The sequence below is a fragment of the Myiozetetes cayanensis genome, unplaced genomic scaffold (genome assembly GCF_022539395.1).
Source record: "Myiozetetes cayanensis isolate MyiCay16 unplaced genomic scaffold, myiCay2020 scf3, whole genome shotgun sequence".
Classification (NCBI taxonomy): Eukaryota; Metazoa; Chordata; class Aves; order Passeriformes; family Tyrannidae; genus Myiozetetes; species Myiozetetes cayanensis.
Genome location: NW_026087521.1, coordinates 13,363,698 through 13,381,308, shown reverse-complemented (window position 1 = coordinate 13,381,308; position 17,611 = coordinate 13,363,698). Strand labels below are relative to the sequence as shown.

Genomic DNA, 17,611 nt, shown 5'->3' with positions numbered 1-17,611 from the left:
GCCTTCATAGTTCTGTTTATTTGTTTTATCAGTAAGGAGGATTTGATTTAATCTAACTTTGCAGTTTTGGCTTCACCAGTACTAACACTATACCAAAGGAGTTTACACCTCACCACTGGCGTTCTTTTAAATTTAAGCTGAACGTGTTGACTGTTTCCATCTGGCTGTGCTGTATTTAAAGGCGTGGTTAGTCCAAGACCAGCACTGCAAAGGGGTCATGACTGGTTAACCTTTGACCTGGATTTCATAGCCTGGTGTGAGCAGTAACAGAGGGAAGCTTTTGATTTTCAGGGGATAAGGGAATGATTCACATCATATCATACTGGGAAATACCTGCAGGTTGGTGGGGCTGGTTTGTGCCCAAGAGTGTTTGAACGAGCGTCTTTGGGTCTACCTGTGGTTCTGCCTGAATTAGCGTGAGAGGGATGTCTTGTCCCTCTGGGTTACCAGGGACTGAAGACACTTTGCACTTCATCCTGCAAGCAACTGCCATCACGAGCAGTGATGTTACCTACAGTGGTACAGGCCACAGCAGAATTGCTTATAAAAATAGCTCAAGGGACAAAATGATTGCTTTGGTTTAGAACTAATGAAATAAGGTACCTGCTTGAGTCAGCTTTTGAAAGGAATCACTATTTTTTAGAAACACACGATATACTGGAGAATCAGGATTTAGTTGTTGATATTCGTCAATCACAGCTGCTGTTGTACATGTTTGTCTTCACAGAGGGTCTTCTCATTTTTCCTCATGTTTAAAAGGAGACAGGTTGATGTTTCAGTCTGAGTCAGAAGCTGCATTTGCAAGTTCTATAATAGATTTCAGATGCTGCTGAATAACACTGGAATGCAATTTTACAACATCTTTAAATAAAGATGTCACTGCCCTGTTCTGAGAGGTAGTGTGATCTGTGGGGCCGATAATTGTCGTGGGGTTACTAATGCACCAACACCTTCATTAACAACACTGGACATGGTGACATGATCCCACTGAAGTGCATAAAAGTGACTGGAGTTTCTGCCCTCTAAGCTGAGCTGTGGTGGATGAGTATGTGTCCCTGTTCTTAAGTTATAGCAATGCAGAGTGTAACAGGTTACCTCACTTGTAATGTTAGAGCTCTGAGGCTTTCATTTAGTAATTTAAGCCCATTTTACTCTACTTGTAATGGCTTAAGAATGCATGTATTGCACATGTATGTGTTTCAGCTGAGAGGGACAAGTGCCTGTCACTGTCTGACTGTACCCACCTTTGGATTTCATTAAATTCCTCATACCGTCACCCGAGAAATACCTCATTAACCGACTTTGTCTCTTCCCAGAGTAATTTGTTGGGGACAAACAACAGGGCATTGGAACGAGAGAAGGGCATTTGCACAGAATCAGAAATTTCATGTCATGTTATGAACTTCTTGACTGTATTTTAAGCTGCAGGATCCTTGACCTTGATTATTATAACTGGCTTATAAGCAGGAGCCTTTCTCTAGCAATTTATAGTCAAACTTGGAATATTGTAACATGGAGCATAACCTATGCAACTTGTTTTCTAAAAGGATATTTAGGTAGAGGTTTTTAAAAACATATTCCTTTGCTGTTTCAGCAGTTGACCAATACAGAAATGCTTATTCTACTTCTTGGCAGCGAGTGTTAAGACAAAGGTGTTGCAGCCTGTGTTCTGACTCAGACTGAGGGATGAGACTGCAGCATTAGTACAGGACCTTGAGACCCAGAAGAGGGGAAGAAAATCTCTTTAATATTCTTTAGTAAGAAGCTCTTATGGAGCAATGTATAAATTTGCTTTGTATAAATTAATATAACAGTAGTGGCCCTACAGTATTTTCAATTTTTTTCTTAATATATATTTAAAGCATAATTTCTAATTCTTGTATATATTTTTAACTTTCCCACAGATATGCACTTATTTGGCCATTATCCAGCTCATGATGATTTCTATCTTGTAGTGTGCAATATCTGCAATCAGGTAGTCAAGCCACAGGTTTTCCAGTCACACTGCGGTAAGTGCATGTTTTCTTTCCTGAATTACAGTGCCAAAGTGGCGTATGGTTCTCTTAAGAATCATTGCATACGATCTTGACAGAGGCATTGCAGATAGATTTTTCTGGTTATCTTGTGTTCTTTCCACAGAAAATACCAGCAATGCCTTCAAACAAGCGTATTTCCTGTAGAGGAAGTTAAATTAGTTGTTCTAGAAGCTGAGCTTTTCACGTTGAACTTGTTATACTAAATTAACCTATTACAACAAATAAATCCTGTTAGTTAGATACCAGCTAGGTTTAAGCTATTATTACCTAACATTGCATTGTCTTTTATCAAAGATGCAAAGTGAGGTCTGTGATACTGATCTACATTAACTAGAAGTTGGATGTTATGGATTGTTTTCTGATCGGATTTATCTGTAGCTATATGTAGGGTTTATTTTTATATTTATCATAGGGGTTTTTTTTAATGTAATTGGCATTTTGAGTCACGTTCCTTAAATTAACATTTTTCAAGAGAATCTTGAGAAGTAGCAGAAATATGCAGATGTTTATTTCTCAATTAGTATGACAATAGTGAGATGACAATTTTGATGTTGCTATTTGTAAACAAAATTACTCCAGATAGAAATTTTTGGTATTGATTAACAAACTACTTTCAATTATTTCTGAAAAACTTCATCCCAAGGTCTGGTTTACTTATTACTTATCCTGTGGTTTGTTTGTTATTTGTTCAGTGATTTGTTTCTGTGGTGATTTCTTTTGGTGTTTTTTTTTATTTTTTTAAAGGATTGCAAAATGTGACTGGAATAGCTAGCTTTGCATGAGGTTTAATCAAATTTAGTTTAATCAAAATAATTTGAAGGTGATTGCATAGTAATGAAAGGCAGCTAGTACTGAGGATGGAATCAATTAAATACATTAAGGAAAAAAAGCTGAGCAAGATTTTCCTGGCCTAAATATAAGAAGTGAACTTCACAAATCCTATGCCTCTTTAAGGCTTCCTGACAGCAAAGCAACTTGGTAAGGGGAAAATGTACAGAATGGACAGAAAACAAGTTTATTTACTTTTAAAGACATATTACCAAAATACTGCCTTGCATTTGTGCAGATGCACTGCTGACAACTAACCAGGAGCAGCTGCATTCATGTTGTGAGGCAGCTGTATGACTCGCCACCAGCTTTGACCTAGATTGAAATAACTGTGGAAAAATGTTAACAGTGAAATATCCAGTGAATAAGAAAAGATCTGGAAGTATTATTATAGGGTGAGAAGGGCTTATTAATTTAATGGTGGGAGCAGGTATTGATTTTACTGTTCTAACAAGCCATCCTCCTATTTTTTTTTTCCCCAATTTTTTTCCTTACCCATAGTCTTATGGTTCTTTTTTGCCCAGCTTCAGGTATCTTATGATTCTTTCAGTGACAGAAAAGCTTCTCTGCATGTGGTCATAGGTACAGGGGGTACCATAACCACTGAACTGTGCATCAGTAAATGATGTGCTGCAGAACAGGAGAACCTGTGTAACACCTTGCTGTCACCTTCCGTAGTTGTGCTCTTTCCTGGACGTGGCCTGGTTTGGGAAGCAGTATGAAAGTTGGTCCTGTTTTCATGGAGTAGGCATATGGAACAATGTTACTTCTAGATGAGAGTAAATTGCTCCATGTTAGAAAGACTTTCTGAGCTCTTTGTAAGTAATGAGTTGTCATCCGTGTTAGTGTATTGCCTGTAAACTGCAAAGATCCTGTGAGTTATTGTCTTTTCTTCTTTTTCTTATCTCCATTCCTCCATTATTTATACAATTCCTTTTACTTCATCTTCATTATAGCAATCTTGTTACACTGGATGGTTGAATGTTTAGTTCTGAATTGCTTGTTTTAAGAGCCTAAGGTCAATAAAGGCTTGGGAAAAAAAATAGACTCTATTAGGAAAAAATGGAGACTACTGAAAATAATTGACCAAAGGTGTTACCTCATGAAGATTGTACTTAGTCTAGTCAGACTTGTTTCAGGAAAGATGTACAGGAATATTGCTGAAATGCCTGTGAAAGAGCTTTAAATATATAGATAAATTATTTTGTTTTAAAGAAAAAACAGTAAAGGTGATGTACTAAAACCATATAAAAGAAGTTTTAGAAGATAGAAGGTTCTTGGAGGTCTTGAGAATAACTGTAAAATAACTAATAGTTTATTTGCAAAAAATTAATCTGTTAAAAGTACTACCTGTTGTATATGTGAAATGCATCTACTAACATATAGTTGTTTTCGTAAGAAATTAGTAAGATCTAAAGAAGAGCTACACATAGATGTTATTAATTGATCTGTATTTGCATTGTCTGGTTATAAAATTATAAAAATCTCCTATTAGAAAACATATCAACCCTGAGCTGCTTGTGGCTGAATAGTCTCTCGCTGTATATGTGATGATATCAGCAGTCCATTGAGAAAGGTCTGGAGAAATCTTTGTTTGAGACATTGATTCTGGCTGCACAGGGCTCTTCTGTGAAGCAGGAATATTTAATTTTCTGTTTTATTTAGACTATTATCACCTTTGGACACAATCAATTTGGTGAATCAGATTTTCTTTAACTAGTTAGAGCATACAGCAGTGTATCTGTAAATTCAGGGGTGCTAGGCTGTCTGTAGGCTTTGAGGTGTTTAGACTGTCATATTTACCGTGAAGTGCATTATTATAAATGTCTTGAACTGCAGCTTCAAAGTTGTAACACAGGCAATGGAATGAGGAAGCATTAGAAGCCACTACTGTTTTTTTGGCTCTTGTAGGCTGTGTCATGGGGAGTCTTTATTGCTACTGACAAGGTCTTGTAGAGATCTATCCCAGAACCTCCCACAAAGTGTGGTTTGTTGCTAATATCCCTGGTAAGATCCTGTCCATATTCTCAGTAAGGAATTAGGTCCATGCCAGACACATGCTTTATGTTTTTAGGTTCCCTGCACTGTAACTCGAAGGTCTGGCTTTGGAGCAGCACTGGAATGCTTAGTTTAGCAAACGTTTTTGTAACACTTCTCTTGAGCCCTTGCTGGCATTTGCCTTTCTCTGGAGCGTAAGAAGACCCACTGTTTCATTTACCTCTGATTTCAGACATGTGGCAGCCATCCTTGGCTCTGGGAAATTGTGAAGATTATAGAGGCAGATATTATTTAACTTTTAAAGGTTTGATTTCTGGAATATCAAGCAGAAAATGAGAAAAAGCTGGTTGCAGTTCAGGGAGGCAATACATCATATAACATTAGACAGTAGAAATCAGGAAGGTAAAAGTAGAGATCTGGCTAATTAGAAGCCTGACTTGCTTTACTGGAAAATATATATAGTGAATGCTCTGGGTAGCAAGGTGGTAGATGTGTTCTAGCCCCTAAGTCAGAGAAATACTGAATTATTTTTAAGAGCAGTTTCACATTCTTGTATCTGTGGGATAAACATTTATATCCGTTAGTAAGGATTAAACCATTCATGTACATATGACAGAAGCCCACTTGAAATAGTCTTGCTGTTATAGGCTACTGGATAAACCATGTAAATCAAATAATTTCTGGAGGTCATTCAGTATTATTGTGCACTTAGAAAATAGTATAACATAATGTCATCAACAATAGCATTGAAATATTGTTGTTTACCTTTGAAGCTATTTCCTTTTAGTAACCTCTTTCAGTGGTTCAATATCTTGGATTTATTTTTTTTTAATGTGCAAATATGTAGTTGTATTTATTCCTCCACAAAATAGTTTGAAATGAGAAGTCAGTCTGGTTATGCAGCTTGTAGCATTTTTAAGTATACTTACCATGTCAGGAATTTTAGTTTTGATTTTTAACAAATTTTAATTTGATCCCAAATGCCAGCCTCAGTGAAGATACAGAGCACTTCTTGGGGCACCAAAATATGGTACCATAGTACAATACTGAAGTATGATATTGTTCTTCCTGTTTGTTTAGGGTTTTTTCCCCAAATACATCTGTTTTTTACAGATTTTTTGGCTGGCAACTGATACTGAGCTCTGTCCATAGGACTTCTGTTAACTCCAATTCTGTGTCATTGTTAAATACTTAAGGTGGCACTTGTGCGATTTTCCAGGAAACATTTCCATTTTCCTTTGCCCCCAGAAAGAATAAAGCTTTATATTCTTCTATTGCATTGTTCTTTACTAGGTTAAAGAGCATCAGGTACAGTTCCAGTTATTTTTATCAATGTTTTGTACAGTAATAGTCTTGTTAACTTTGGCCTTTCCCTGTTAAAAGGAAAACCTCCCATAAAAGGTAGGTCTGTCACAGTGAAGATCAAGCAGTGTGCATACAGGAAGCTTGTCAGAAGATCTTGGCTTTTACTTTTAATGTGATGAAATAAATTAATGATGGGAAAGTGTTAAAAATAAATAATAAAGTTGAGGGGAAGAGGTGAATTAGCCAACTTAAATAATGCAGCTTGGTTAAACAATAATGGCAGTATAACCATCAAAGAAAGTTCCCAAACATGCTCTGGAATAATTTCCAAAACTGTGGATGGTATTTTAATGAACTGAATAGTTAAGGTCCCCATTTGATGAAGTCGTGGTATACAGAGGAAACCAGTTCTGCTTCGTCAAGGAGAAATGACCATGAAGACCTCTTCTTTTGCTAATTTCTTTATTGGAGGCTCATTGTTATCTATCCTGCCTGTCTCTAAGGTTCTCTTAACAGGCTTCTAATTAAGAAATTTTTATTCCTTAAAAAAAAAGAAAAAAACCCTGCACTTGATTTTCATTAGTTCTGAGTTATAAATCCTTGGGTTGGCATCCTCATGTCCTCATGAAAGTTGCAAAAGGATATTTCCTTTTTATCCTTCTGTTTGGCTGTATAAGTGTCATTTAAAAGAAAAACAAAGTAGAAAGTAATGGAGTACTGAAGAACATAAATAAATTATTTTCCATATCATAATTATTTTCCTAAGAGAGGTTATATATTTTGAATTACTCAGACTAGCTATTTTACATTGTTCTAGTTGTGTGTTACAATTTAATGAACCATGATTAAAGACAAGAAGACTGAGCTTACAGTGTGAATAAAAATGATTTGCTGTTTTAAAATTAGCTGGAACATTACTAGTTGGCATCTTTTTTGCATAAGGATTTTGATACAGGTATTACTGTCACATTTGACAGATTATTCTCAGTATTTATGTTTTCAATTATTCAGTGCCTTGGTTGTTATTAAATACAGATGTTTGAGGTTTTGCAGTTGTTAATATTTTACCCACTGCATGTGACCTTTTATCAGGGGGAGCACTCTTGTGCCCTTCAAAGACAATGACATTTTGAGTGATTCTCCTTCTGTTACTGTGATTTTCTCTTTTCATAGCCTCGTCAAAACTTGTTACATGGTATCATTATTGATTAAATAACTTTTTGCTTGTCACATGGTTATGTTTCAGTGCATAAAATAATTAAAATAATAAAAATTGCTGCTGTACCCCTGGCTTTTTGTTCCAAACAGAAACAGTAGCAGCTAGACTGACACGAATCAGCAGTTTTCTTTTACTTTTGGTAGGGTTGGGGACAGAAGGACTTGAATGTTTTGTGTACCTTATATGCATATTTGTATTTATGTGACTGCCTAGAATACGCTGATTTTTGTCTGCAACTTTCATTTCCATTGCTTTAAATTGGAAACTGCTAGTTTCCAAAAAAAATTTCAGTAGCTTTACAGCCTTTCTATCAGAAATCCTGTTGTCAAGACAAAAGCACAGCCAGTGGCTTATGCCACCTCTGTCTCTTGTCAGTGATGAAAATCTTAGCTGTAGTTCCTGCCGTGGTACATGTGGGTCTGTCATGTCCGTGTCAGTGCAAGGTTTCCAAGCCCAGCATAATGACAGGCACTGGAACTGGGGTCACAAGGCACTCCCATGGAAGTTAGATAGTACCTACCTGCATGGACTGTCCAGGTTGAGTCAGTATTACCCTTGAAGAGGCAAAACTAAACCAGCGCTCCTTTGAATTCATCTTTTTCCCTACATATTCTTGGACTAATGTAGTTTCAGGCTGTCAGTGATTCTTGAGACTCTGAATAGATGCAAAAATGCAAATTCTGTCTTTGTTTACTCTGTTACAAAATGTTACTTTGTTTATATCCTGATAGAGTCTGGCCAGATTCAGAAAAGCACTTAGATCAATAAAATAATCAATTGACATTTTAATACTTGATTCAAACTAAGCAATAAAGAAAAATCCTTCATAGCTGCTTGTTTGCATGAGTATGTTGGTCACCTCAGTATTGTCTGTGCTCATTCTGGACTGCGAACAGTCCTGGGCCTTTTTGTATTTTCAGTGAAAGCTGGATTGACAAGGCCATGTTCATTCAAGACAGACAACAAAAAAATCCTACTTCTCTGTATTTACTTGTCCAGGAAACAAGATATTTGGATTTAGTAGCCTTACCACCTAGGAGCTGTTCTCTCACCTTCTACCTCCTAAGAGATGAAAATCTCCTAACCACCAGGCATGCCATAACCCAGGCTACAGCAAGACAGCACATGCTTTTTGCATCAAAGATGTACCAGACAAAATGAACCTGAATGTAGAGAGTAACACCCAGTGCATCTGATGTTAAAAACCACATCTTATGTCTTCACATTGCAGGTTGCTGAGACCTGCTCAAGGCTGGAAGGAGTTTGTTGTGCTTTCTTTTTTAGTCTAGCATGTGGATTAAAAATGGAGCTGTGTTCAGACCTGCTGACCCGATTTCTTAAAAGCAAGTAGCACAACATTTGATAGGGTTGGTTTTTTTAATATATTTTTTACTATCATCCCATTGCTTAAATGGCTTTCTTCTTTGTTATTACTAATTCATCATCAGTGACAGAGCCTAAAACAGGGAAGCAGATATAGAAATAGGTATGATATATAGGGCGTTACAAGGTCAACGAGTAGTGTAAATAGGAAGCTGACAGCTTCCCACAGAGAATTTGGCCCTAGGTTGATCTGTCAATAATTGAAAATTTCTTCATTCAAAAGATTCTTTGAATGAGAAAGCAGGAACATGGGGAGAGTTGAATCTGAAGGAATTGTGCATTTGAGAGGAGTAAATATTCAACAAGAGAAGATGTTCAGCAGTGAACAGAATGCCACAAGTGTGCAGTTGCTATTCAGCGTAGTAACCTGCTCACTATCCCCCTGTTTCTGGGCTCCTGTATGAAATTGAAGTCTGGAAGTGAAACATCAATTAATTGTCTTTTCCCTGATGTTTTCTATGAAGTTCTTTACAATGCCTTGACTGTGCTGTAATTTTACAATGCTGATCTTAAATAAATCCACAGAGGAAGGAGATTGAAAGAGTAATAATGGCACTGGGCTTTTCAGTGCACTGTAAGTTTTATTGTTCTAGTTCATACAAAATTCCTATAATTATAAATTTAGCTTATCTCTTTCCACATCATGTATTCATTGATAGTATTTGATTAGTGAACCCTTTTGTACTTTTTTTACTTCATATGAGTCATGGTAAACAATGCAGTACATACTTCACTGTGTGTTGTTGTCATGGCAGTGATGGGCAATACATATCACATGTAATTTCTTTCGGTCAAGATTTTAATGGAGTTGTAGTTTTAAATAGTAACCAATAAGGATTTCTTTTAAGGAGTGTCCATTAATAGAACTCAGCTGTTGAAGGTTGACTGTAGCATTAGGCTTAAGTTTAATCTCCTACATACTATAATTTACAGGGCTGTGTTTAGTGCATCAGTCTTCCAGCTGCTTCAGTGGTGGAGGGATGGGGGTTGTGATAGTGGGAGAGAGGAGAAAAATGTAGTGAAAATTTTCTGTCAGAATCTGTAAAAACCTGACAAAATTAAAATTAAGAGTATTTGGCTTGAAGTCTTCCATAGCATGTCTTAGTCTGAGTAAAGTGGATGCCTTCCATCTTAGAAAAGGAATGTTTTTAAAAATAATTTAGAAATAATTTTAAAAATAATTTTTAAAAAAAGGCTTCATGGTCCTATTCCTAGATAAAGTCCAAAACAGAATTAAGAGCTTTTTGAAGTCACTCTTTATGAGGGTTTTGGTGAGTAAAAGATAAGCAAGACCAAATCCCTTCTTATACCAAATTGTGATGCACTGTCAAGAAAGGAAATTTAAAATGGAATCTGAATTTACCAAAGACTCAAATAACACGTCATTGTTTCTTCACTATATTCAAAAGTATAGGAGTGCTAAGAACAAGTCTCCTCTCTGTGTTATCTCTTTGTACTTCCTGCATGTGATTAGACAAGGAAGATGTGGTGGGGTTTTTGAGTGTGGGGTGTGGTTTTTTTGGTAATAGTGTTTCCCTTTGCATATGTTACAGAAGGTAATTAACATTTGGATTAGCCACTACCAAATATTGTAAGTTCCATTTCAAATCTGTAGAAGTCATGTCTGCGTATAGCCCTACCCAGTGACCATGACTTTTAGTAGTTGTTTAAATATTTTGGGTTTAGTTAGTTTTCTGACTGTTGCAATTTCTACTGGGTTATTGTTTAGCATTTTCTTGCAAAGCATATCACAAGTTTATGAAGTTCTTACTGTCCTTGTATTAAAATTTTTACTATAAGCTGTCATCATAAAGTTGATTCTTGTCCGCTGACTGTTGGCTTTTCCGCACGGAAACAGCAGCACCTTTTTTTGGGTGGTATCTTCTCTGGCAGCTGAACATCCCCTGTGCCAGGAGTTGTGGTTGCTGAGCCTGCAACTGAGGTGGCAGGTGGGGCTGGAGGTGTAACTCATCTTGGGCATCCAGGGCTTCCTTCAGAGCTGGGGAACCGGGCCTGGGAGGACATTGGATGACCCCAGAATACGGCTCTGGCCCTCACAGCTGCACTGGTTGTGTGCACTGGTGAGTGGAAAGAAAACGGAATGGCAGTTTGTTCAGTTCCAGAAGTGCTGCTTCTGAGAGGCCAAAATACTTCTTTCCAACAGTGTTTCTATTGCCTTTTCTAACATCTTCAGGCCGCTTGGGATGCAGTGGGGAATACAAAAGTCCACTGGCATGCAAGTAGATGACAGGGTAGTCATAATTCCTCTTTCTTAGATATTCAGTGGAGAGCGATTAAATTAAATATTGGGCTGTAGTTCAAGAACTTTATTTTTTTCAAGTTGGAAATAGTTACATTAAATGCCTTTTATGAAGAAATAATTTTTATTTGCTGTTTAAAAAAGTCCCTTATTTTTAGTAGAGGGAAATCTGACCTGTGATAATCTAGCTAGTACAAGGCTTGTAAATCTACTTTTTCCTCAGTTTTCAGAAGTAATATTTATCTTAGATTTTGACTTCCTTTTTAATTTTTTCAATACTACTTCTTGTTTATTTTAGAATGTTTTTTTCATCTAGTGTGCAAGCATGTTTGTCACAACTTTGTGTTTAAAATCTGTCAAGTTCTGTTTATTTCATTGTAATAGTAGTACATACCCTCTTTGTACCTGACAAGTGCAAAATCTATTCCAAATATTTTATTTGTGGGCATAGAATACTGTACTTAGAAGTTCTCATAATTTCAAATACAGCTGGAGCTTACTGTGTTTCCCATTTCATAGCCCTGTAGTGATTCATATAATTACCTTAATGGTTTATTGCTGTTCTCTTTAACTGGTGATATTAATGTAATAATTGTCACATTAAAATCTAAAATATTGAATTAGGCCTTGTTATAAAATACATTTTATTATTACAGGTAGGTTAGACACACGGTAGGCTTCTATTCTCAAAATAATTTTTTTGCATCAATGTGGATAGATTAATGAAGTTATATTCTTCAAGATATAAGGAAAGAACTGTTTAAAATGTGTTATGCAAATGATAACGGGCTCCTGGTTCACCTTACTGCATGCATATTTTCATTATGATTAATTTTCAAATACTTGATTTAGCTTCCTGCACCAAAACCTACCTATTGTTAAGGTACCTAAATAAAATTTAGAAAACTTGCCTCATTATCTAGTTGTTTGTGAGAACAGTGATGCTGTTAACTGGGAAAATTTTCTTTGACCAGTGTTCTGGGAAATAACGTATGTGCACTACTCGCAGTAGTATTGTTCATGTCCAAATGAGCCTGAAGACAATTGTTTCTCATTCTGTGGCTCTAGATAGATAGATGAAAACTGTAAGATATGAGTAAAAATAATGCTTGCTTTTGAATTTGGCTAGGACAACCAAAGATTAGTTTGCAGTTTAAATAAATTTTTTTTGTGTGGGCAGGAAAGGCACAGTGAGGACCAGACAAATAAGGTTGTGAAGAAAAGCACTGTGCAGAACTGCATGTTTAGTAAGATGAGTATAGAAATGGTGCAGTAGAAAATGGAACCTTGAAAAGAAAAGTTTGTCACTGTGTTGCTAAACAATTCTGGTGACCCAGTGGGTTTTTTGAACTTGATGGAAACTTGGGAGCTATGGGATCCCATGGAAAGTATTCTCAAAACTTAGCTATACACCATGTGAAGAAATACCTGTATTTTTGGGTTGTTTTTGAACTAGCAACAAATGATCATTTCCTGTCCACCTTCATAATAAATGTGCATCATAACCCTCCTGTCATCACTCATCCTGTTTGACAAGTCCAAATTGGTCTAATTGTCACTCTTGTGAAAACTCCAAATGTCTTTGCTATGTGTCTTTATGTCTTGCCTAACTCTTCCAAGCATTTTTGAAGGTAGGAAAGCTGTGGCATGATGTGCTGTATTCCTTGCTTAACATTTGGGTTGCCTTTGATGCCACCACAGATCATTGAGATTACATAGAACTGTTAAAATACCAGTGTCTCATTACTGTGTAGTAATAATTCAGAGACTGTAATTGTATATATAAAATGAAGATAGCTTTCTTCTTCCATATCTGTATCTTTACATTTCTCTACATTGAATTTCATTTACTATTTTCTTACCCTGGTCAGTATTAGGTCTTTCTGCCATCTGTTGATGTTCACCTTTAGTACTCTTGAGTTCTTGTTCTCTCACTAACCACCACTTTTTTTGAATAATTTCTCAATATACCCTAATACAGGCTCTTGCTGAATGCTGTTGCTAAATACTTTCTTTGAGGACCATTTTACCCTCTTTTCCTTGCCCTGTCTTAGCCTTTGGGTGAGGGTTGCAACCCTTCATTCTGTCTCAGCAGCACTTATCATTCCTCTAAGAAATGTGTACGCATGGCCTCGTTTCACTTGGAAGTTTAAGTAGACTGTGTCAATTGGATTTCCCTTGTCCAAGCCACTAGTTCCATTGGAGATGAGATTTCCAAGTCCTTTGGAGGTACTGGACCATGAAGGTCATTTTTGCCAGAACTATAAACAAAGCAAAGTTTGAGTTGTACATGTGTGTCCATGTTTGTGTATGCATTTCAGGGTGTATTCATATATATTGGCTGATCTGTCTGTTGCACCTTGAATGCATTTGTAGCCTTAATATTCTGGAATAACTGCTAGGGAGTGATTTATTGCCACTTCCTGGGTATTGCAATTGGAAAAAAATGGGATTTTTTTCCTATAGCTTGCTGAAGAGGAAAACACAGAGGTTTTTCACATTAAAAAATTGCTTGAGTATAACTAATTTTTCTCTCATTTTTTTACCAAAATAATATCCATGCTCATAGAGGTGAAGTGTTGCACTTGGCCTGAGGTAAAATCGCTTTTAGGAGACTGAAAAAAACCCAGAGGAAATTAAATTCAAAGTCTGCAAAATGATTTCTGATTCTTTAGCCACCAGTGTAGTGATGAGAACAGTTAATGTGCAATATGGGACATCCTCTTTACCCTTTTCTTCCCGAATCTGAGGAGAGTTGATTCAAGAGCACCTTAAGGAGGCTACCTGGTGGTGTTGGGTGTTTGTTCTCCTTTCCATAAAGAAATCCTAATGGGAGTTAGGATATCTCATCTGCCAGGGAGTGGTGGAACAACTCTGCTTGTAAGGCTTTGTGTGCTTCTCCAGTTGCATGTTTTATATGGAAAAAGAATGGAAAGGATTGAGAGAGGCTCAGAAATACCTGCAGGTTGAGGGATTGGGTGCTTCTACTACTGGAAAACACAAATTCCAGTCCACACTGATTTCTTCTTTCCTTTTGATGTTTTTATTTTGCATAAAATACTTAAACAGCTGTTGAACAGAGTAAGAGGGGGAGTTAATCCCTAACTTTGACAAGTAAAATACTTGGCTTCCAATCTGTGGTTCAGGAAACATGTTTATAAAAGGTTGAAATCATTTAAGCAGGAGTGAGAGAGAACACCCCCTCAACACCTTCACAATCTTTATCCTCTTGTCAGAGCCCTTTTATGAGGACGGGAAGATTTGGGTTCAGACTGATTACAGAAAGGTGAGTGCTTTAATCAGGGAAGTAGTCATCTACCTTTCACCACCTTTGTCTTGTTTAGAAACCTAGCACTCAATGACTTTTTAATTAAAAATATATTTAGAAATACTTATTGTTCTGTCAGTCAAAATTTTAAATACAAATCCACTCTCTCAACCAAGACAAAGTAGCTGATTATAAGGGAGAAATAAGGCCAGTTACAGAATTGTCACAGAATCGTGAATTGTTAGTGGGGGGCAAAAAGCCATAATAATTTTACCTGCTGTGGTAACTACTGATGTATTGTGAATATAAAGTAATTTTGAGGACAGTTGGAATAGTCAGGCAGCAGTTACCAGGAGTGGTTTGGCTGACAAAGCCTGAGCATTCCCTTATGATTCCATGACATAGTTCACGTCCAGGTGGTCCAGTGGCTATAGAGAGCTATGGGCTATACACTGAGTTCAATACTCCCTAACACGTAGCATGATAATACTCCAGGTGCCCTGTAATATTTGCCCTTTTGAGGTCAGTCTTCTTGAAAAGAGGTGAAAAGGGGGGAAAAAAAAGCCAAAACGAAACCACAACAAAAAATTTTAAAAAAGCAACCCTTTATATTGTCTCCCAAGAGCAGAAGAAGGAGGTGCACAAGGTTGTTATGCACAACCCCAGTCCCACAGTTCACATGTCCTAGCTTGGAATCCTGGGAGTCATGAAAACTTCATCTAGCGTCTGTTTGACAGACTTGGGAAAAACTGGAATACTTTGGGCTTTCTTTTCCGCGTCCCAGATCCCTACTGCTCCATAAGCATTATCTGGCAGACTGGGAATAAATTAGATCAAAATTAGCCTGCTTTTGCATCTGAAAAGGGACAGGAATGACAGGTCAATGGCAATGCTGCAGCAAGGAACACACTTAGCAGGGTTTGGGGTTTTTTTTAAGGGAACTAGGAAGAGAGGCAGGTCAGGGTATTTGCATATCCAGTAGCTTTCACTCTAGTTTATTTTCATAAACTAGAGAAATGAAACCACAAACACTGGACTACCATGTCTCACAGACATTAGTAGTTTTTACATAGTTTGACTATGATACTCCAATTTAGGAGTTCTTAGACAGTTGAAAAGATTTTATCTTACAGTTAGCATGGGTCAAGTAAAAATTCTGCCTGTGCGCTCCCTAAGGTTGTTCCTCTTCAACACTTTGTACCAACATTATCCATGTGCTTTCCTGCCTTCCGGTGGTGACTCTGGTAGCACTCTCATTGTAGGGAGGCATTAGGGAACAAAGCTGTGTTGTTGCTTCTGCCCTAATTTGAGGATGTCGAGTCATCTTGAACCTGTGAGTGGCCTGTTCTTGTTTTGTGTGATGAAAAGTCAAAATACAAAGGTAGATTTTGGAAATGCAGGCAGCAAAGGATGAATTGCCTTTCCTCTTTGCATTTTCAGATCTGTGTCAGTGAAATCTGGCAAAATTTACTTCAGCCTCTTCTGCTTTGCTTTCATTCTCAGAGGTATTCAAGTTACTCAGTATCCCCGGTGCTAGGACAGTTTTACTTCCAGTTGCATATCATGTGATGCAGTTATATGAAGGAATTACAAAGTTGCTGCCAGCATTTGCAGCAGAAGTACTCCTTGAGAAGATAACTTGAGTTTAATTTTGTTTTTTAATACACAGGTTTGAAGGTGACAATTCTAGCTAGACAGTATCACTGAGTTCAAATAAAAAATAAATTCAAATAAATGATACATAGAGCTTCAAGTATCAGGGTTCAAAAGAGAACTATGGAAGCAAATGTATTCCACTGAACACTTAAAATTTCAACTAGTTTAGTAAAAGACTTTGTTTTAACTATTTGTTATTCAATAAGGTTTTTCTCCATAGTTCCATTTTATAAAACAGAAAAAAAAAATCAGTTTTTAAAATATCTTGGTTTAGTGTCATTTTAGTAGAATTGCCTAATGTCTTGATTTTGTTGGTTTAAACTTTGATGTTTAATGTAGTGTTAGATTGACTTTTTTTCCTGAAAAGCATACATACAATACAAAAAAACCTCACTGTAATTATTTTATTTAACACTTAAAGTTAGGATTATCTGTTGGAATGTTCTGATTAATGGGAAAAGAATATACAAACACCAGCTGACTCTGTGCAGTCAAAAATTGCATAATGTCAACTATTTGCCTATATAACTGTAGCTGTGCTCCACTCAGATCTACCTGAACGGGATCTTGAGGGGTCCACTACTACTTTCATTTTTTTGAAGAAGTATTACAGCATTCATAGTTTCAGTTAATATAGTTATATGAAACTTGTGTGTGTGTGTCTATGAGTCAGACTTAACCTGGCTATTTTATGTCTGTGAAGAAAAGTAATGCATAAAGCATGGCTTAACTCAACTTTTTAAGGCAGACCTTTGTATTGCATGAGATGCCAAAGTACCATTTTCTTCATGATCTTCTTGTGTTTTACCTGTAAATTTTGTAGCAGTCATTTTGTGTTCTTAGGTGGCTGTACAGCATCCACTTAAAAAAAGGAAGTTAATCTTAATATATGAAACTATTTCATCATGGTAATGCTATGGAGCAGTTCAGAGAACAAAGATCTGAAGATGATCATTCAAATACGTGTTCTATCTCTTCTAAAACTGAATGTAATACAATATGCTGTCTTTTTTGGTACACACGTGTCTGAAGGTGATAGAATTGATGTTTGGTTTACTGCCAGTAGAAAACATATTAAGTAAGTACGGGGAGTTGTGACACAGGAAGGGTCAGACCTTGCATCATTCAAAGAGGAAGCTGCTCACTCCTCAATGTTTGTGTTGCAAATTGTTCCAGGCTTTTAAAGGCTCTATTTCACCCTACCTGACCCTCCTTTTTTTTTTTTTTTCCTTTCCCTTTCAACTGGGATTCTTTTTTTAAGTGCAATTCATATAAGACATTTACACTGGATGCAACAGCATCATTATAGATCTAAGCTGGTTTTACTTGTTACACTTTGCCTTTCTCGTTTTTCTGATATGCTTCACTTTAAAGCTCAGCTTCAGCTGAACCACAGGGGTCAGTCCCAACTGTTTTTTAAAATGTTATATTAAATGACTAGTTTTGGGAAGATCAGGTTGTTCTTAAATAATTCAACCCTCCAAGTTGAAGGAGGACCACGGGTATAGCACAAGCATGTTATGTTATGCAGGTATAGCTGACATCTTTGAGGTCCCCTTGGTCAGCAGGATGTATACTGGTCTTCTTTGAGAGAAATGGCTTCAGGACTCCAAGTCTGCAAAGTTTCTGCCAAGAAGTTCCATGTAAGTTTTCCGAGA

General features: G+C 36.9%; 1 protein-coding gene across 3 annotated transcripts in view; it reads left to right on the top strand.

The window, feature by feature from the left end:
- ATXN7L1 (ataxin 7 like 1) overlaps positions 1-17,611 on the top strand; it is a 126,553-nt gene that overhangs the window by 38,710 nt on the left and 70,232 nt on the right. For 2 of the 3 annotated variants that reach the window (XM_050325087.1, XM_050325088.1), the window contains exon 3: positions 1,905-2,009. The exons of the other annotated variant lie outside the window; for it this stretch is intronic. In XM_050325087.1, the coding sequence (XP_050181044.1) occupies positions 1,905-2,009 (105 nt within the window). The remainder of the gene's footprint in view (positions 1-1,904; positions 2,010-17,611) is intronic. 3 annotated transcript variants of the gene reach the window in all.